We start from the raw sequence: 21,932 nt of genomic DNA, 5'->3' as shown, positions 1-21,932 counted from the left end.
TCCACAGAATGGGGTCATTTTTTCATTAAGATTATAGGTCTTGCCCGATAGTGCCTTAAATCAGGTTACTGATCTCAGAAAGGCTATGGTTTTTCCTGTGGTCATGTATGGATATGAGAGTTGGACTGTGAAGAAAGCTGAGAGCCTAAGAATTGATGCTTTTGAACTGTGGTGTTGGAGAAGACTCTTGAGAGTCCCTTGGACTGCAAGGAGATCCAACCAGTCCATTCTGAAGGAGATCAGCCCTGGGATTTCTTTGGAAGGAATGATGCTAAAGCTGAAACTCCAGTACTCTGGCCACCTCATGAGAAGACTTGACTCATTGGAAAAGACTCTGATGCTGGGAGGGATTGGGGGCAGGAGGAGAAGGGGACGACAGAGGATGAGATGGCTGGATGGCATCACTGACTCAATGGATGTGAGTTTGAGTGAACTCTGGGAGTTGGTGATGGACAGGGAGGCCTGGCGTGCTGCGATTCATGGGGTCGCAAAGAGTCGGACACGACTGAGCAACTGAACTGAACTGAACTGATCTCAGAAAGCATGCTCACCACTGTGCCAGCCAAGGGATCATAGAATCGTTCCAGGAGCTGGACAACCGTGCTCTTCCCACAGCCGCTGCTTCCCACCAGGGCCAGTGTCTGGCCCTTCTTCACCTCCAGGCTCAGCCCCCGAAGCACAGGCACATTTGGCCGGGTGGGGTAGTTGAACACAACTTCATTAAGTGTCACATTCCCTTCAAACTTATCCTAAAAAATAGGTATGTTTATATTGCTATTATAATTAGTCTGATAAATCATTGGAATAAAAAGTATAAATTCAAGGAGGCTTTAACAGACACTACAGCAGAGTAACATAAAATCCGTGTTCAGTACAAGTAGTAGCACCAGTTAGTATTGGTAGCAAGTTGTTATAAAATAAAGATGGGAACCAGGGCTACAGGTTAAAGAGGGTCATATTTTAGAGTTGTTATATATACAAAATGAATATGGGAACCAGGGGTTCAGGTTAGAGTAGAGAGAGTTGTAGTGTTGTTGTCTAAACTCAAAATTTCTGGGTCACTGAAGACAAATATTTAGTGTTCCCAAATAATTTTGCAGCAGAAGCCAAGTCAATGGTTCAAGGCTCAAAGGGGTGGGGATTTAGAGCAGTCTTGGTGGATAGCCCTTAACTCAAGCCCTGCGGCCTCTTTAACTCATTCACTTGGCGCAGTAATTTTATCCTCCTACACCGAATAAAGTAGCCGTCCTACCATTTATAACACAGTCATTATACTAGGTGGAGAAGGACATGGCAGCCCACTCCAGTGTTCTTGCCTGGAGAATCCCACGGACAGAGGAGCCTGGTGGGGTGCCGTCTATGGGGTCGCACAGAGTCGGACACAACTGAAGCGACTGAGCAGCAGCATTATACTAGGTGATGAAAGCCAAATTGCTAATGCAGTTACTCACAGTATTAAAGCCACATACCTTCCCTGCAGATGACTCAATTTTCATGGAAATTATTTAGTTCTAGTACATCTGGATATTTGGTTGTTGTTTTTTTTTTTTTTACTTTTGATGTGCTCAACTTCAGAATCCTTGCAACCCCCTATGAAATTTGAAAATGCCAGGAAAGTTGGCCAAATATTATTGGCCCTGTAACTATCACAAAGCTAGTGAAGTCAGTGTCAGCGTAATCACTACAAATGTATCCTGTGATTACGACTGCCACTTGACATCTGCCTCTCATCTACAAGGGCTAAGCCACAAACTGCTGCAGCCGCTGACCTTGAACACCCCCTGAAAGGAGTTCAGGGCGGAGATGAGGAATGAGGCACCCTATGCTCTGGGAAAACACTGGCAGAACAGGCCAGCAGACAGACATTTTCAGGAGAGAATTTTATGAACCCAGTTTCTTGCATCATCTCATAACTAGAAAAGCACTAAAATCATTAGCAGAGACATCTGTTACTTGTGACTAGCAGAAAACCTCTGCCAAAACGTGTGCCTGACGGCAGGTACCCCCTTCAGTAAAATCAAATGGAACACTGATGTTCCCCCTACCTCTTTGGAGCAGTCTCTCAGAGCTATCTGAGGTGCTGTCTCCTGGCTATTGGCCTCATTTTGCCCCAAATAAAACTTAACTCACAACTCTCACATTGTGCTTTTTTTCTTTTTTTTCCAGTCGACATGATCTAGCAGACAGAAAACCTTGAGGAAAAAATTAACCAAGTGCTTATGAGACAGCAAGGAACTCACGGGCCTCAGGCCTTCTTCACTGTGGCTGTCAATCAGAGGTTGTCTTTCAAACAGCTTGAATAAGTGGGCTGCAGACAGCTTGGCTTTAGCGTAGTCTGGAGCAAAGGAACTAGCATGTCCTAGAGCCACGGCGCCCAACACAATCGCTGAGAACACCCTAGATGGAAGCAGAGGGATTTTGAAAATTAGTTTATATAAAAGAGCTGACTCATTGGCAAAGACCCTGATGCTGGCAAAGACAGAGGGCAGGAGGAGAAGGGGATGACAGAGGATGAGATGGTTGGATGGTATCACTGACTCAATGGACATGAGTTTGAGCAAACTCTGGGAGATCCTGAAGGACAGGGAAGCCTGGCGTGTGGCAGTCCATAGGGTCACAAAGAGTTGGACACAACTAAGCATGCTCTGACTTCCTTCAGGACTTCTCATTTCCTGGATTTCGTGGAACTTTGTAAAGTCCTTTTCTCTCCAGAAGTTCCTGATCAGAGAATCCGAGTTGTGATAATTCTACTGACAATTCTCAGGTAATTCTACTGAGTTTAGAGTTGAGGGAACTGGAGCTCTGGGTGCTGAAGGGACTTGATCAGGACCAGATCAGGAGCGAGACTTCCTCCTGACTCTACAGCCCTAACCTTCAGACAGTGGCTTCCACACCCCCACTCCCCACCTCTCCACTGGGCAAATGATAATCATCGGCACTATGCTTAAAGAATTCTTATTAGGCAAAATAAGCCTTTACTACAAACAGCTTTTCTCTTATAAGTAAAATATCTATTGCTACAACCCTCAAAAAAGCAATCATCTTAACCAAAGGTCTATTCTCCAGTTAAAAGAATGGATATGGATGATAACTTCTAGGAAGAACTAAAGATTCTGAGATCTGCGTGTGCATGCTCAGTTGCCCAGTCGTGTCCGACTCTTTGTGACCCCATAGCCCACCAGGCTCCTCTGTCCATGGGATTCTCAAGGCAAGAATACTGGAGTAGATTGCTGTGCCTTCCTCCAGGGGATCTTCCTGACCCAGGGATTGAAACTGCATACCTTAATGTCTCCTGCATTGGCAGGTGGGTTCTTTACAATTAGTGCCATTTACAAAGCTATTTACTTCTGGCATCAGAGCTCCCCAAAGAAAGAGGAGTGTAGGAAGATCTCTAATAATAATGGAGAACTTAAAAAAAATTTCCCCTAAACTTCTAAGGTGTTTTGTTTTTTTTTTAAGCTGTTTGTATTGTCTCTTTGAGCTACATTCAAATAAGTGAGACTGAAGTTCCACAAGCTTGAAAAAACCTGAATCAAATTGAATCAAACTCCATGCACTGAATCTTCTCTGCTTTGCTTCTGTACCCTGATACAGATTAGATAATTCTGGACTGGGTATCATGGCACTTGGCTTCTTCTTTTGGTTTGTAAGTTAATTTTTTTCTATTTTTAAATTCTTTTTAAAAAATTGAAGTATAGTTGATTTTATAAGATTGCGTTAATTACTGCTGTGCAGCAAAGTATAAACCTAATTATTAAAGTGTGTTTTAAGTACACGAGGCTGGGGATGGTGGGTAGAGTATTCATGTAAATACCTGAGAAGGTTGATTACCAAAAATCAAATTTTCAAAGAGAGATGAACAGCTCACCCATAGCTAGCTGCCTGGCCTTCCTATAGAGCCTGCAATGCAGCCTTGGTATGAAAGACTTTAAAGGCTATCTTTCAATTACCCAGAATTTAACATTTTAAAGATAAAAATAAGACAGCTTTCAAAAGCAGGCCCAATTTCTTTGATGGTATTTTTCTAAGACAGTATGCATACTTCGAGTGGTAATTCCCAACTGGCTGTTTGCATCTGTCTGAAACCACTTTCCACTCTCCATCTCTACCTGACGCCATCCTCCTTCCTCTGTGCCTTGGAGGCTGACCTACAGGGTCTGCATCAAAAGGTTTCCTGCTCCTCTGGCTCCTGATGGCGTTTAGCAAAGACCAGCATAGCAGGGATGGAGGCTGGAGGAGAGGGGCCAGGGCATGTGTTGTGGTGGACAGTTGTGGTGTTCCCCCCAATACCGCATGCTGGGTTCTGAAAATCCCTCCCTCTTCTTGCCCTTTAGGCTTAAGTAACATCTTGGTGGTTCCTAGCTAGGCACTGCTGCTGGGTTATACATCTCACACCTTTAAAAATAGACCCTTAATTTTTTTAACTGGAGGATAATTGCCTTACAATGTTGTGTTAGTTTCTGCTGTACAACAATGTATACATATATCCCCTCCCTCTTGAGCTCCCTCCTCCACCCCACCCCTCCCCTCTAGGTCATCACAGAGCACCGAGCTGAGCCCCCTGTGCTATACAGCAGCTTCCCACTAGTTATCTATTTTATACATGGTCATTTATATATGTCAATGCTACTCTCCCAATTAGAGAGACCCTGTACTTTGTTAAGACCATTTGTCCCTGCTAGGATCCTGACTGATGCAAAGATACATATTCCTTTTTCATGGTTATTTTAATTTTGGATGAAAACAAAAGAACAGCTTGTAAACTCTTTTGCTTTGTCTGTCTTGACCCTGTTTTTTTTTTTTTTAAGTTGTTTGCTACTGCTTTAAAAATCATCCCATCACACCAGAAATATCCCAAGTGATCTTAAAAGAATAGCTTCCCCTTGGCAAGACTAGACTGCAACCTAATTGAATGTATTTGGCATATTTTGAAAGACCATTGGTTAGCCTTGGAAACCAAGACAATAGGAAGGCTAAGAGGCAAAAGTGGGCAGGGTCATCCCAGGTCTGGTTAGGGAAGAGAGTCTTTCCCAGATTTCAGTCATGCATTCCTATCCCACTGGCAAGGCCATCTTTGGTTGACCATAAATGGTAAGCTATTTAACCTCTCATAGTTTTCTAACTATGTTTTATTTCCACATTGAGAATACCGGCTATCCTCCTGTCCTATGTATTACTAGAAGTCTGGTTTATGATCGTGTTCACTAGCTTGGTTGACTTCAGTCCACTCGATAAATGAAACTATCCTTGGAGTACTGACAACATCCAATTTCTAGAGTAGATTCAACTCTGTGGCTTCATCATAAATTAGTTTTTCAGTCTACTACAAACTTTTGAATATACCTACTGAAGCTCTGTTATGGAATAATCTCAATAAATTTAAAAGATTACTTACAGAATAACATCTCTGAAGCGCATGTGTCCATTTACGATGAGATAGGCACCAAATCGAAAACAACCAGCATAGGAAAAATACATAAATGCTTGTGAAATACTAAAACTAATCCCATAGACATGTGCCTTCCGCACAGAATTCCTGAAAAGCAAATTAATATATCTGTAACCATCTCTTCAGCCTCTTTAACCCTGGGTTATACAAACAGCACAGCTTCTAAGTTTAGTCTACCCATTAAATTCTGCTCCCAGTTATAATCAGAGGAGGTGATTTAGCCTCTCTATATATCAGTTTTCTGATTTGTAAGAGGGGGATGACCAGGATATCACAAAACTGCTTTGAGATCTAAATAGACAATATGAATGTCTAGCACAGTACCTAGCTCACAGAGGATGTTCAAATGATAGTTGCTATTCTTATTACACATGAATATCTAGTAATTCAGACATTCAACACATGATATAAACATGATTGTGGTGTCAAAAATAAAGGATGTCAGAGTTAAGACTGAAGTTTGAGTTGTCTATTCGATTGTCTAATATTATTATCTCATCTTCTGTGACTAGTTATAGTCTTTTATGTTTTGGATTATAGTCTGTTCTTGTTTTGGATTCAGAAAAGTAGGGTCAGTGAGGTCCACACAGGCACACCAGAACTTCTTCCTGGAACTGGATCCCACCAGCCCAAACACAATTTGTTCTACACCATTTCTAATTAGACCTCATGCTTTCCTCTACTAGTTTCGCTACTTTATTACACTTCATTATTATAAATCCTCCAAAAGAATAGTAATTCATTTACTTTCAGATTAGAAGGAAGGCACTTGGCAAGAGGGAAAATTCAAAGTATTACTTATTTGGCTAGTTTAACTTATGTGCTGTAAGCATAGTATTACAATACTTAATGGTACTGAACAATTTACAGTGCTCCTGACATGTATGTCAAACATCAAAGGGACAGAAAAATGTCACTGTGTGAAGTATGCATAACTAAGAAGGTGGATACACTGAGAAATTCACAACTATCTCTGTCCAAATATGTAAGTGTTCAAAACCACTGTTCTAGTCCACAAAGTTGTGATTCAGCTTGTGTTCGGTTCTGTTAGTGCTAAAATATATCCATTCGTGAGAACGGGCCCTAGTTGGAAACAAGTGGCAAACAGATGCTGGAGGTTTGTTGAGTTGCTCAAAAATAAACGAGAGAAACAGACTGTGTGTCTTTGTTTTCAGGATAGGTTGGATCTGGCCCTCATCTAGAGAACACTTTAACCCCAAAGCAAGTCTCATCTTTGGTTTAATCTTACACAATCCAAAGAAAATAAAGGCTTGAGGAACTGCCTAAAACAATATTTACCCTGAATCACCAGATGGGTTGTTTATGTTGCCTGCACTGGTTAAAAAAAAAAAACAAAAAAAACGTACTTGTGCAGCCCTCTGTTCCTGTTAGCTCTCAGAGACCCAATTGTACTATTTTTATAAGAGATGTAAAAATCCAATCCTATAGTCCAACTGCATCAAAAAATTGCTTGTTTTCAGTGAGATAATTATTGAAAAAAGGTCATCCTTATAATCATATCATTGTTTGCAGCAGCAATAAAAACTGCAATCAAAAATTCAGCCTAAAAATTGCAATCAGTAATACAAGGTTCTTAGTAACAATCATATGCTCATTACCTGTAAGCTCCATACAATTTTTCAACATACATGGATTCAAATTTTCTTTCTTGGGTCAAGGATACAACTGTCCTAATATTTTCTATTGCCTCTGTTGCAATCTGTAACATAGAACAGACCTGGATTAGAAGTGGGGTTTTTACTTCTGAAATAATAAATAATAATACTTCTGAAATAAATAAATAATAAATATACATGTATTTATTATATATATAATATATTATATATAAATAAGTCTCAGGGCTAGGTCCAAAGAACTCCAAAGCTTGCATTGATGAGTTTTCAATTCCTTCAGTTTGTAGAGCATGGTCATAATGTGTTATTCATGACAAGCTCTGTGAGAATCCTGGGGCATCTTAAAAGCACCACTGGTTGTGCTATTATGTATGGTGGGCAAGCCTTCTTATGCCCTATGCTGAGACACAGAGCAGCTTAGGGCAAGAACAGTGGTCTGGACATGAAACCTAATTCTCTTCCCAGCCTTGCCACCAGGCAGTTACTTGACTGGCTTTAGTCCAACCCCTCTGTGACTTTGCTTTCTTTATAGGGTAAGGATCTTAGAAGAGATAATCATGCTAAGTCATTTCAGTCGTGTCCGACTCTCTGTGACCCCATGGACTGTAGCCTGCCAGGCTCCTCTAACCATGGGATTCTCCAGGCAAAAATACTGGAGGGGGTTGCCATTTCCTCCTCCAGGGGATCTCCCGAACTCAGGAACTGAGTCTCCTGTGTTGGCAGGCGGGTTCTTTACCACTGAGCCACCTGAGAAACCCCAAGTGATTTCTAAGGGCCTACTGAAGGTGCAATCATTTCTTCCCTAAGGTACACTGCTTCTTACACTGCTTTCTACAGTAAAGAAAATGCTTATCCTCATTTGAGAACATTCCAGTTGTAAGCACCATGACCTGGCCTTAATGATGAAACCAGGACAGACATCTGACTGATTTAGGCCACTTGGATTTAGTTTCTGCACTTGAAGGCAACTCTGTGACTTGGGAGGCCCTGCAGATACAGAGGTTAAGGTCAGCAGGGCATGCGTAGGAAGCTGGCCTGAATATTCAGCGACTGAGGAACAGAACAAATGTCTAGACAGACTCAGAGATGAGAGAGCTAGTGGCTCTAAGAGAGGAGCCGCTGGGGACCCTGCAGTTACCATCAGCTGTCTGTGTTCCCCACACTCTCGCATGTCCTTATAGCAAACCCTTTGACCCAAATCCGCCAGAGCGGTTTTCTGATTGTGACAGCTAAACCAACCCTGACTGAAGTTAATTGTCTGTGACTCTGCTATTTGGCTTAAATCAGAGTTCTGCAGTTGATTCATTTAAACCATTGGCACAAGGAGCATGAGACAAAAATGTAAAATGAAATCTTAGGTTGGAGACTTTTATCTCAGTTCTCAGCTTCTGGAACCCGATGAAAGAAAGATATTCAATACTTCAAGCTGAAGAGCCTTTTATCTTTATTATAAATGAAACATCTAACAGTAATCACAGCTGGAATAGAAAATGTGCTCAGTCATGTCTGACTCTGTGCAACCCCATGGACTGTAGCCCGCCTGGCTCCTCTGCCCATGGGATTTCCCAGGCAAGAATACTGGAGTGGGTTGCCATTTCCTCTTCCAGGGAATCTTTCCGATCCAGGGATCAAACCCCTATCTCCTGCATCTCCCAAATTGCAGGTGGATTCTTTACCGCTGAACCACCTTGGAAGCCCCAGAATAGAGAATGCAGATTGGCTTTTACTCTGTGCCAGATATTACCTCATGTGACAACCCTGTGAGGTCCGTGTTCTTATTCCTGTTTGCACAGGTGAGGAGCCAAGGCACAGAGCACAGAAGTGACTTGCCTAAGGCTCCAGAGTTCATGAGTAGGTGGGACAGGATTCCCTACCAGGCTGTTTGATGCCAAGTCCCTGCTCTTAACCCATTATGCTCTTCTACTTTCCCTGCTTTGTAATTTACACAAGGAGAAACTAGATGTTAGGATTTTCACTCAACTTCTCATTTTCTGGTCCCTGGATTAAGTGGTTCGAGGATTCATGCTGGTTCAGTAGGCCCCTTATCTCAGTCAGCAGGCAGAGCCTGAGTCAAGAGGGTGACTAAACAGCCTCCTTCCCCTCTTCCCAGTCCAGCAACCAACACCCTCATTGCTAAGCCTTTTCTGGAAAATGAAAATGGGAAATTATCCCAAGTCCCCATGTTCCTGAACCATGACTAATCTGCACACAGGTCAATGAAAACTTAAAAAAAAACAAACCAGTGATGTGGCAGAAGAGCAGAAGGCAGGGGTGGGGGCAGAAATTCCAAGACCTTTCTAACCCTCATTTTGGGTTAATCAGGAGTTGACAGAGTAAACCGAATTGAAATATGATTGAATTGCTGATAATTAACATTTACAATTTCTAACCTCTCATTAAAAAAATAACAACAACAAAAAAAACATTATTAGGTTAAAGTAGCTACTAAAAGTATTTCAGACTGGTCAATGTGAGTTGTTCATCCTCTTATCCCTGAAACAACAGAGTAGTAGCTGAAAGGAACCTGTGACATTATCTGGTACAATTTCTCACGTTACATAAGTGAAAACTGAAGGCCAGAGAAGTGGGGGATCTTCTCCAGTATGATATAATGAGCGGTTACAAGGCCAGGACGGATGATCAAGGGTGGCGTTTTGTTTGCCGAGCTGTTCCGTTCTAACAGCCCTGCTCCTGCCAGAAAACTCTGGCAACTCTCAATGTCATTAGCCATTTTTACAGAAGTAAGGCTCTATTAACCAGATTCAAGATGTTTTCTTCCATGTAACTGGTCTAAGAAAAAATGATGTTCATTTTACCTACTGACAATTTCCCTTCTGAAATGTGAAAAGCAGTAGGGTTCAGGAGAAAGGAGACAAGCACTATGGGGTGGTGTTTAGTGGTGACAAACGAAACAAGGAAATGACGCCATAAAGGAGGCACGGCCAGCAGCCAAGAGGGTCTTCCAGGATTCTGGATACCTGAGAGCTGAAGGCTGGGAATCATGCTGACTGCTCTTCTTCCCCATGAGCGAGGCATGCTATCTGCCCCACCTCGAGTAACTATAACTGTATTAAGGCCTAGGCAGTATTGTCTGTGAAAAGGTTTTGCAAATGCTGTGCTATAGAAACTACATCACAATTTTCACTATTTCTTCACCTCTTAATGTTTCAATGTAGCATAATGTTTACATAAGTAAGGGTAAAAAAATTCCTGATTGTTGTCTACGCTTACATTTAAATACATGTATGTGTAAATAAAATGTAGGTTTAGACACATTTAAACCCATATGAAGAGGCTATATAGTAAAGAACTTTGAAGTAGACCAGGACTTGAATCCCAGCCATGCCTTTAACTTGTTTCATTCTTGAGTTCTGCATTTGTAAAATTGGCAGAACATTAGTACTCGACTCATAGGATTCTTGTGAGGATGAGTTGGGAAATATAAATAATTAGAACAATAAGTGGCTCAAAGTAAGGTCCAAGTTTAAGCATGTACCCAATTGCCATTACAAATCTGAGCATTACTGCCCTCTGGTGGCTGCCTAGCTTAACTACAGAAATCACAACCAAGAACAGGACTGTCTACTTAGAATACACTTATATTTCTCTTCTTTAAGGACTCTTCATCTGTAAAACAGGGGTAACCTTTGTCCTAACAGTGGCATCAGTGTACAAAGTAAAACGTAAAACGAACTCTGAAAACTCAGAAATTTTCTGAATATAGCACTTTCTATACGCTAAAAGTTTTACATTAATTATCCCATTTTCAAGTTCTAGGCATTGACACAGTAAGATATTTCATCTTCAGTGTTGACCACCATTAGTTGTGGAGAGCACTAACATTATCAAAACACGCATGTTGTAACAAATCAATCAAATAAAACCCATGTCTTAACAACCATACTTATATCAGCTGAAGCCTTATTTGACCCACCTTTCCAGCAGTTTCCAGTTCCTTTTTATCTCTTTTGGCATTTCCAGCCAGCAATTTCATTTCAACAATTCCTGATACAGCAATAATTGGAACAACCGATAACAGCAAAAGGGTTAATTGCCAACCGTAGATGAATGCTATGATAATCCCAGTTCCAAGGTTAGCTGTATTCTGTGCAATCAGAGCCAACCTGGTCCCAGTGGCCTGGATGAGCAAAAGAAGAGAGGGAGCTGTATTTTAAGTTTCAGACCTGTGAGCTACAGCCTTCAGCCTCCTGATTCAAAACCATGAGACAGGGATTTATGCCTGTGCTAACATCTGCTCTCTTTCATTACAATAAACCCAAGATTGTTATTGTTTAGTCGCTCAGTCGTGTCCAACTCTTGTGGCCCCATGGACTGCAGCATGCCAGGCTTCCCTGTCGTTTACTATCTCCCAGAATTTGCTCATACTCATGTCTATCGAGTCTATGATGCCACGCAACCATCTAGTCCTCTATCACCCCCTTCTCCTCCTGTGCTTAATCTTATCCAGCATCTAATGAGTTGGCTCTTTGCATCAGGTTCCCAAAGTAGTCTCATGCATCACTTGGGAGGCTCTGCAGGTTATTCTCTCTCTGTGCCTTTCAACTCTCACCCCTTTCCTGACCACATGAATTCAGCATCACAGAACCAAGTCATCACTGCTCTGCTTTGGGGAGAGGCTATGGGGTACATACACTTTTTCCTGAAGGCAATGTTTAAAGAGGAAATACACCTCGGACACTCTGGTCATTTTAAAGCCTGTTTGCTTCACATGTATAAGAGGGAGGTTCATGAGCTCCAAGAGACCATCAGTTGCAAAGGGTACAGATCCTAAGAGACCATCCCCTGGAAAGCCTCCATAAAGATGAAGTACTGTTTCCACCAATCAGAAAACGAGGGATGTCATAGGGACATCATAGGTGACATCTTGCATTGTGCAGAAGCAATGAGCTTTGTGTAACAGGCCTCAGCTCCAAGGCTAGGGGCGAAAGCCAGGGAGAAGGCAGCACCCTCTTGAGCCAGTTATTGGTTCAGGGTTGGGTATGTAACCCAAATTAATCTAAATTAGATTTAAAGGAAGGGTGTTCGTTTGGTGGTTGAGGTCCACGTATGCCTTCTCTTTCACTGGATGGAAAACAAGGAAGCTTATAGCTCCAGTTGCTCCCAGAAGCTACCTTGTGGCCACAAGGGAAGGAGCCTCAGGGTGAAGCCAATTCTGAGGACTGAAAGCTGCTCAGAGTCAACAGACAGAGTCCTGGGTCCTTGTGGACACTTGCGAGCCAATGGATCCATCAGCCTTGAAGTCTAACCTTCCTCTTTGTTGTTCAGGCAAGTTTGAGTTTTCTGTTATTTGCAGCTGAGGCAGCTTAACAGTGGCAGCTATGCCATATGTTTATCCCAAACCAAGTTAAAGAAAACCAGTAGTAGAATGAGGTCTACATACCCCTTGGACTTGGGAGGCATCCATCGCAAGTCTTGTAGAAAGTGCACCAGTACTGTTTTTATGATCATCAAACCAGCTCATGTCCTAAGGCACACAACACACCTTTAAATTAGTTCCAGATTAAAACAAGCAGAGAAAAATCGGATGAAACAGCTCAAACTCTCAATGCTGAGGAAGTACCCACTCTGAACTTGGGTGTTGGAGTTTAGGTGAGACCTCCCATGTGATGGGGAGCCTGGGTCCCTGCCCTGAGCACACACTGGGAGCCCACAGGACCCCTCCCATCTGTGCCCGGAAAGCACAGCAATGGGGGCAGGGCTTATCCAGATTGCAACCAAGCTCGCTACCAGCTTCACCTGAGACCGTGGTGCCTGCGGGTCCATCCACCCACTGCTCACAGCCTGTGCTCCCAACACCCGCTCCCTGATGGGGCCACTCCTCTCACAAAGGGTGGTGGAGCTGGGCTGGACGTGGCTCTTTCTTGTAAATTCTAGGCATGAGATCATCAGCCCTGGTTTCTCACCATGCTTAGTTTTGTTTATTTGAAGCAAGGATTAAAGAGTCTGTCTTAGGGCCTCCCTGGTGGCTCAGTGGTAAAGAGTCTACCTTCCAATGTACGAGATGAGTTTGATCCCTGGTCCAAGAAGATCCCACATGCCATGGGTCAAGTGAAGCATGCACACCTCAACTATCGAGCCCGTGCTCTGGAGTCTGGGAGTCACAACTACTGAAGCCCGTGTGTGCCCCAGAGTCTGTGCACTGCAACATGAGAAGCCCGTGGTGTACAGAGTAGGCCCCTCTTGCAGCAACTAGAGAAAAGCCTGCACAGCAATGAAGACTCGGTGCCACCAAAAATAAATAAATAAATAAATTCTAAAAATTTAAAGTCTTAGATGTGATTTTCATTATATGCCCTTCATCCACAGAATCTTTTAGTTTCATATAAAATAATTTTCCCTACATAGAAACAGTTTAAAAGACACTGAAAAAAGTCTTACACAAAATATGATACAAGCCCTGTGCCCTCCTGTGAACCGGAGTGTCATCAATTCCTGTCGACTACATGGATAGTATTCTGGCCCTCTCTTAAGCCTTCTCTATAAAATAGAGAATTCATGCTTGCACATCTTCCCACAAAGTCCTGCACTAAGCTGTCACCCTCCCGACAGGGCCGACAATGCATGTGATAGTCCCAAAGACCAGCACACCATCTGGTACATAGTGAGTGACACTTGAGTGAACCAACAGGTGAATTAACATGGAAGAAGAGCTCAACAAAACTCAATGGTCAACATTTGGTGACGCCCATAGTAAGTCATGTCAACTGTTGGGCAGAACCCCTGCCAACCACTGTTGCCTTTGTTGAAAGGCATCCTGGAGTCTCAAGTGACTCCTCAGGGCCTGCACAGAATCCAGAAAACAGAGACAGATCCTTGAAGTGAGAGTATCCATGTGGATAGAGGGAGTTGCAAAATAAGCCCCCAAAGTCAGGACATACTAGCCCCTATTTATTACATTAGCTAAGCCTATTCCCATGAAAACCCTAAGAGGTCTTTGGATACTGAAGGACTAGAGCAGCTAGCGGGGATCTGACCAGTTCCTGCACAAACACCCGGGGCCACGGCACAGAGGGCAGCACAGCGAGGCTCGAAAGGAAAGGAAGAAGCTGCTCCGGTGCACACACCTACCTGTCTCAGCATCGCTTTAAAAGCCATCAACCGAAGCCTCGTGGTGAGAATCTCACCAGCCTTCCCAAACGTGAAGCCCTGGGCAAGAAGAAAGCCTCTTGTCTCTCTTAATCATCACAAGCATTCTGACACAAGTATGTGTATTCACAAGGAATTCTATATTTATATGTGACTCAACTATTCAAATAACAAAGTCTGTGATCAGATACTAACTCAAAGTCCCAACTTCAAATTCATGTGCTGCTAGAGGTATGCTATTACAGCTGGAATAAACAGCAAGGACCTACTATACAGCAAAGAGAACTATATTCAGTATCCTAAGATAAACCATAATGGAAAAGAATATTTTTAAATGTTTTTATATGTATACCAGAAACATTTTGCTGTACAGCAGAAATTAACATTGTAAATCAACTCCACTTCCATAAAAAAATGAAAATAAAAAATTCATATACTGGTAAATCATTGGTATGCAATAGAACCCTAAGACCAAAATCCTTAAATGTGTCTTAGAAATTGGCTTCTGACCTATTCTAAAGAGACTTCTTTTCAAAATTCTCAGGGACAATATCTCAGTGAGAATCAGTTCAGTTCAGTCACTCAGTCATATCCGACTCTTTGCTACCCCATGAATCGTAGCACGCCAGGCTTCCCTGTCCATCACCAACTCCCGGAGTTCACTCAGACTCACGTCCGTCAAGTAGGTGATGCCATCCAGCCATCTCATCCTCTGTCACCCCCTTCTCCTCCTGCCCCCAATCTCTCCCAGCATCAGAGTCTTTTCCATGAGTCTTTTCCTCAACTCTTTGCATGAGGTGGCCAAAGTATTGGAGTTTCAGCTTTAGTCCTTCCAATGAACACCCAGGACCAGTCTCCTCTAGAATGGACTGGTTGGATCTCCTTGCAGTTCAAGGGACTCTCAAGAGTCTTCTCCAACACCACAGTTCAAAAGCATCAATTCTTCGGCGCTCAGCTTTCTTTTTAGTCCAACTCTCACATCCATACATGACCACTGGAAAAACCATAGCCTTGACTAGATGGACATTTGCTGGCAAAGTAATGTCTCTGCTTTTGAATATGCTATCTAGGTTGGTCATAACTTTCCTTCCAAGGAGTAAGTGTCTTTTAATTTCATGACTGAAATCACCATCTGCAGTGATTTTGAAGACCAAAAAAATAAAGTCTGATACTGTTTCCACTGTTTCCCCATCTATTTCCCATGAAGTGATGGGACCAGATGCCATGATCTTAGTTTTCTGAATGTTGAGATTTAAGCCAACTTTTTTACTCTCCTCTTTCATTTTCATCAGAGGCTTTTTAGTTCCTCTTCACTTTCTGCCATAAGGGTGGTGTCATCTGCATAATAATACCATCTTAATTACAACCTTCAGAGTGTTCTTTGCTTGAAGCAAAACAGTCTTCAATGCAAGTAACAAAATTCTATGTTGAGATGCATTTTGGCTCCTGTAGTACAGAGCATATTGAAAAGCAGAGACATTACTTTGCCAACAAAGGTCCATCTAGTCAAAGCTATGGTTTTTCCAGTAGTCATGTATGGATGTGAGAGTTGGACTATAAAGAAGGCTGAGTGCCAAAGAATTGATGTTTTCGATTTATGTTGCTGGAGAAGGCTCTTGAGAGTCCCATGGACTGCAAGGAGATCCAACCAGTCAATCCTAAAGGAAATCATCCTTAATATTCATTGGAAGGACTGATGCTGAAGCTGAAGCTCCAATACTTTGGCCACCTGATGCAAAGAGCTGACTCATTGGAAAAGACTCTGATGCTGGGAAAGATTGAGGGCAGGAGGAGAAGGGGGTGAGGGGGCAGGATGAGATGGTTGGATGGCATCACTGACTCAATGGACATGGGTTTGAGTAAACTCTGGGAGACAGTGAAGGACAGGGAGGCCTGACATGCTGCAGTCCATGGGGTTGCAAAGAGTCAGACATGAGAGCCAGACACGAATGAGTGGCTGAAAAACAACAAAAATTGGTCCCCAAGCTTTTTGGCATCAGAGACCAGTTTCATGGAAGACAATTTTTTGACAGATGGGGTGGGGAGATGGTTTGGGGATGATTCAAGAGCATGACATTTATTGTGCACTTTATTCCTATTAGTATTACATCAGCTTCACCTCAGATCATCAAGCATTAGATCTTGGAGGCTGGGGACCCCAGGTGTAGACAGATGTCTCTAGTCCTGGCTCCAAGTGAGTTTGCTGCTTCCCCATCACAGCTCTGCCTGCTCTCAGATCAGCCAATGGTCAGTCTACTTGTCTTCTCCCAGCATCCTTGCCAGACACGTCCCTCTTTCTAATTATAGAGAGCAGCCCAGATGTCCACAGTTGGGCTTGCTTCTGGGGCCCTGGGATGGGTCCCCAGCCATGTTGAGTGTTGGTGGAAGCATGTGGGGTGCTCTTTGGGAGCACATATCACTAAGCTGAGAGGATGGGTGGTCAGTGCCTCCGGAGTCCAGGCCTAGAGTTCGCCAATTTCCTAGAGTACCTTTGCTGGCAGATTGCTCAAGGGCCGGCCATCTGTCCACTGTTGGTGCAGCACGTGTTTGTAACTAGCTCCACTCCCTAACACACTGGGGCTTGTGGCTACATTGGACACTGAGTTGCCACCAGCAAGGCAATCGCTCTAAACAAAAAGCTTGGCTTACTTTTACCACTGGCTCAACAATTGCAAAAGAAAAACACACTAGGCATGACTAGGAAATATTTTGTGGACTTAATGGATTGTACTAGAAAGGCACTGAGTTAAAGAGACAAAAAGCCACTGGTAAAAGTCTAGGTAGACAAGTACAATCAGAGTTTACTAGTTCATTTTCGCCAGATCTAAAATATCTAAATGCAATATAATGTGCATTCTTTCAAACAGTTCATCAATTAAGGAGGAAAAGATCAGAGAAGTTATTTGATATTATGTAAAAAGTAAGGTGGTTTAGATAGTAAAGAATCTGCCTGCAATGCGGGAGACCCAGATTCAATCCTAGGGTCGGGAAGATCCCCCAGAGTAGGGAATGACTACTCACTCCAGTATTCTTTCCTGGATGATCTCATGGACAGAGGAACTTGGTGGGCCACAGTCCATGGGGTTGCAAAGAGTCAGACACAACTGAGCAACTAACACTTTCGGTTTCAAAAAGAGAGTGCTGTTGTACTGATTTTTTTCAGTTTATGTCTTGTTGCGTTTAAATGGGACTTATGTTGTCCTGTGAATTAAAGTCTCTTTTCTTCTTGGCAATGAATGTCTGCAGAGGGCCAACCTGTATCATGATGTAACTTAGCACCCAGGGAAGTCACAATGTCTACTACTTAGGACTCTGCCCTCTCAAAGAGCCTTGTGCCAACTGAGTCTAATTCATTTCAGTCTAAGATTTGGAAACTCCAAATCAAAGCTAAGGGTTTTAAAATTTTTTTTAACATTTAAATTTGAGTATAATTGCTTTACAATGTTGTGTTAGTTTCTGCTGTACAACAGCATTAATCAGCTATAAGTATACATACAAGGATACACATATCCCCTCCCTCTTGAGCCTCCCTCCTACTCAACCCCTTTCCCACCCCTCTGGGTCATCACAGAGCACCGAGCTGAGATCCCCGTGCTATACAGCAGCAAAGCTAAAGTTTGGATAACCTGTTTCTTTTATTGGACTTTGATTAATCAATAATTAATCTATATTAACATATAATTAATGAAAATATAATAGATAATTAATCTATATTCTCTACTTGAATATAGACTCAATAAAGAAGATCAAATTACAGATACCTACCTGAAGGAAGAAAGTAAAAAAGGAAATAATTCCCAGGCCTAAGAAAAGCAATGAGAACATGTTGCACTTCTGCTGCTTCACTTCATCGTCTCCTGGTCCAAAAATCTACAAGAGAACATTTAAAATACCCACTTGGATTACATGAACCTTGTATATTCCTCCCAGAAACAATGGCTTGAGCATCCCATTTTAAAAACTAGGTTTTGAATATGTGTTTTTTTTTTTAACTGTGGTGAAATATATGTAACATATTTAAGTGTACTACACAGTGGTGTTAAGGATATTCAGACTGTTGTGCCACCTTCGCCACCATCCATTTCCAGAAGTCTTCATCATCCATAATGAAATCCTGACCCATTCAACAGGGACTTCCACGACCCTGCCCCTAGCCATCAAGTCCCACCATTCTACTTCCTGTCTCCATGAATTTGAGGAACACAGTAAGTGCCCTACATATGAATGAGCTCAGTTCCAAGAGCAGGTTCGTAAGTCCAATTTTTTTTTTGTAAATCCAACAAAGTTAGCCTAGATACCCCAACAAATACGATCAGCTGCATAGAAACAAGTTTCTAATACTTATCGCAAATGCATACATAAAAAATGAACACAAAAATAAAGGAAATATTTTTAATCTTATAGTACAGAACCCTGTAAAGTACATAGTGCAACAGCTGGCATACAGGACCTGGCATGTGAGTTTGCATCTTTGCAAGTTCACAACCTGAAGGTTCGTATGTAGAGGACTCACTGTGCGTGGTTACTGCCATGGCTGGAGCACTACACGTGGATGTGTGTGGCTGCACACCGCCATGTTTATTCCTCCTCTTCTGCACCTGCTGCTCCCTCTGCCTGAACTCCTTCCGCCCCTCACCTGCCTCCCCCCACCCCACAGGCCCTCGGCCCAAAGAGGTCTGTCCTGACCAAACTGCAGGAAACCGCACCCCCACTGCAGGCCCCTCCACTGCCTGACTGTGCTTTTAAAATGCCTGCGATCCTGTGACATGTAATATACTTGTTTTGTGTGTGTGTGTTATGCGTCTGTCCCAATAGAAAGTAAACTGTTTAGGGGCAGGACTTGGTTTATTTTGTTTTCTACTCAATCTCCAAAAGCTCCATTTGACACCAAGGAGAGGTCCCCCATATAAATACAGCCCACACTGTTTTTGAATTGCAAGAGAGTCAGGGATTGCCTTATTCTGTACTGTAAAAACAGTTGGTGGGTTCTCCCTAATTCATTTATTTTTTAATTTGTGGTCTTAATTGTAGACCAACGTTCCAATTCAGAAGCATAATAAATTCTTTATATGATGGGGAATAATTCAACTCTAACAAAAATTCTATCCAATAACATTAGAGATTAACTAAGGACATAAAATATAAATGTTGGATTTTATGGAGCCTTAGATATTTCTGATCACTTCTGATAAACATCCCTCAGGGAATTTAACAACTGGATTGTAGGAGTTTTCCTCCTGTGTCTCAGCCTCTCCAAGCCTTGTAAGGATTACTGAACAATGATGTAGTAGATAGCACTTTTCAATACTCACTTTGAGGTAGACACTCTTAAATGCTTTCTGTATATTAATCGTTACTTATCTCTCTTTTTAAAAATTTTTATTGGAGTATAGTTTTTATCGTCTCTTAATCATCAGCCATTCCAGGAGTAGGTTCATTTTACAGATGAACAGCTGAGGTGCCACAAGGTGAAGCATTTGCACAGCAGCTGGGGCTTCCCACGTGGCGCTAATGGCAAAGAACCCACTTAAGAGGCAGGAGACGTAAGAGACCTAAGTTCTATCCTTGGGTCAGGAAGGTGCCCTGGAGGAGGGCATGGCAACCTACTCCAGTATTCTTTCCTGGGGAATCCCATGGACAGAGGGGCCTGCTGGGCTCCAAGGGCTGCAAAGAGTCAGACATGACTGAAGCGACTTAGCACAGCAATTAAATGGCGTGGCCAGTCTGAGCCCAGAGCCTGGCCTCTTAAACCCTTGAGACGTGAACTCTTCCCCCATCCCCACCACCCAACCACCCTGTGAGGTGAGCATCTCCTCTCCACAAGCAGGGTGGGGATCACAGCATGACACCAGTTCACCCGAATGAAGAGAGTGAACAGAATGCCTCCTTCAGGGATCTTTTGAGGGGGTTAGTCGCTAAGTCGTGTCCGACTCTTTCAACCCCATGGACTGTAGCCTGCCAGTCTCCTCTGTCCATGGGATTCTCCAGGCAAGATTATTGGAATGGGTTGCCATTTCCTTCTTCAGGGATCTTACAGTTTCCAATTTCCTTGAAAGCATAACTGGCCGACGTTTTCTTTTGCCTCACGGCTTTCCTCAACAGAGAATTAAAGCCTTTGGCTTAGGTTCATTGGAGGCTGCCTTACTGCAGAGTGGACCGGGTTGGCATGAGAACTGATTTCGTGGTTGAGTGATTTCACTCAGGCCATCCAGTGGTGTTTCCACACTCACCGCTATCATTTCTGAGAAGATGACCGAGAAGGCCGGCTGGAGCGCCCCATTGGCAACGGCACACAGGGTTCCCACCACTAAGTAGGGCCACTCTGTCTTGTTCAGTTTCAGGATCTTCAGAAAAGACACCGGTGGCACAGATTCGTCCTAGAACACACACACATCAAGACAGACAGGCAGAAACACCACAGGCACCAGAGTGTGGACCCGGAGAGGGCCTGGCCTGCCCTCCAGGAACTTACAAGTTGGGCGGAGGGAATGACTAGGCCACAGCAGACCACGGGAGGGTCAGACAGGATGTGACAAGATGTCAACTATGTCCCTGTCAATCCTAAAGGAAATCAACCCTGAATATTCACTGGAAGGACTGAAGCTGAAGCCCCAATACTTTGACCACCTCATGTGAAGAGTCTACTCATTGGAAAAGACCCTGATGCTGGGAAAGATTGGAGGCAGGAGGAGAAGGGGACGACAGAGGATGAGATGGTTGGATGGCATCGCTGACTTAATACACATGCATTTGAGAAAACTCTGGAAGATAGTGAGGGACAGGGGAGGCTAGAATGCTGGAGTCCACGGGGTTGCAAAGAGCTGGACATGACCGAGTGACTGAACGACAGCAAATGGACTGTACAGCCTGAGCTGGGGTAGTCCATCACCCGAGAAGCAGTCCTCAAAGTGTGACCAGCCTCTCCCTATCCCAGCCTCAGCAAGTGAGCGGAAGCAGGATCTGGGCACCAGATGCCCTAAAATTCAAGTCATGATGTTGGGGTCACACAAGGTAAGACCCACGAATAGACCGGTTAAGCGTCCTCACCAACACAAGACACCGTGATTCATCTGAGGACCTGGGCTTGGTCTCCTCAGCCCAGAACCCTGCCTTGCATCTTATCCTTGTCATGTCCTAACTCACAAAACTAAAGTACCTACGTGCTTTTCTTTCACCACTACTAACGGTAGGGCAGACTAACTTTACTCTGCAGTCCCTACAGACTTCTGCTTCATAGCTTGTTTTGTGACTTTCCCCCCGTTTGTTTGTTTACACATCTCTGTGACTTTGTTTTGTTTTAAGATGTCTTGGCTTATGTGACCCCAACATTATGACTTAGCTTTCACTATGGCTCAGATGGAAAAGACTCTGCCTACAATGCAGGAGACCCAGGTTTGATCCCTGGATTAGGAAGATCCCCCTGCAGAAGGAAATGGCAACCCACTCCAGTATTCTTGCTGGGAAATCCCATGGACAGAGGAGCCTGGTGGGTTACAGTGCATGGTGGTCGCAAAGAGTTGGATACAACTGAGAGACTAACTGAATGACCAACACTTTATCTCCTTAGAAACAGCCCAATGCCTGGCACATACCAGCTTCTCAGCAAGTGTTGAACCTGATGTTTGGTCAAACATGAGGGATTTAAGTCACATAAAGGAGAATATTCTAGCGAATTCCCTGGCAGTCCAGTGGTTAAGACTCTGTCAGCATTTTCACTGCCAAGGGCCCCGTGTTCAATCCCT

At 43.3% G+C, this 21,932-nt stretch overlaps 1 protein-coding gene across 4 annotated transcripts in view; it reads right to left on the bottom strand.

Annotated features, from left to right (window-relative positions):
• Positions 1-21,932, bottom strand: part of ABCB4 (ATP binding cassette subfamily B member 4) — a 72,845-nt gene that overhangs the window by 7,273 nt on the left and 43,640 nt on the right. For all 4 annotated transcript variants that reach the window (XM_010804130.3, XM_059885832.1, XM_010804131.4 and 1 more), the window contains 9 exons: positions 20,421-20,567; positions 17,956-18,060; positions 14,173-14,250; positions 12,485-12,568; positions 11,018-11,221; positions 7,069-7,169; positions 5,396-5,536; positions 2,241-2,397; positions 552-749 (listed from right to left, as the gene is read on the bottom strand). In XM_010804130.3, the coding sequence (XP_010802432.1) occupies positions 552-749; positions 2,241-2,397; positions 5,396-5,536; positions 7,069-7,169; positions 11,018-11,221; positions 12,485-12,568; positions 14,173-14,250; positions 17,956-18,060; positions 20,421-20,567 (1,215 nt within the window). The remainder of the gene's footprint in view (positions 1-551; positions 750-2,240; positions 2,398-5,395; positions 5,537-7,068; positions 7,170-11,017; positions 11,222-12,484; positions 12,569-14,172; positions 14,251-17,955; positions 18,061-20,420; positions 20,568-21,932) is intronic.

The sequence above is a fragment of the Bos taurus genome, chromosome 4 (assembly GCF_002263795.3).
Source record: "Bos taurus isolate L1 Dominette 01449 registration number 42190680 breed Hereford chromosome 4, ARS-UCD2.0, whole genome shotgun sequence".
Lineage (NCBI taxonomy): Eukaryota > Metazoa > Chordata > Mammalia > Artiodactyla > Bovidae > Bos > Bos taurus.
Note: the sequence above shows the minus strand (reverse complement) of the source record. Positions and strands in the feature narration are given on the sequence as shown.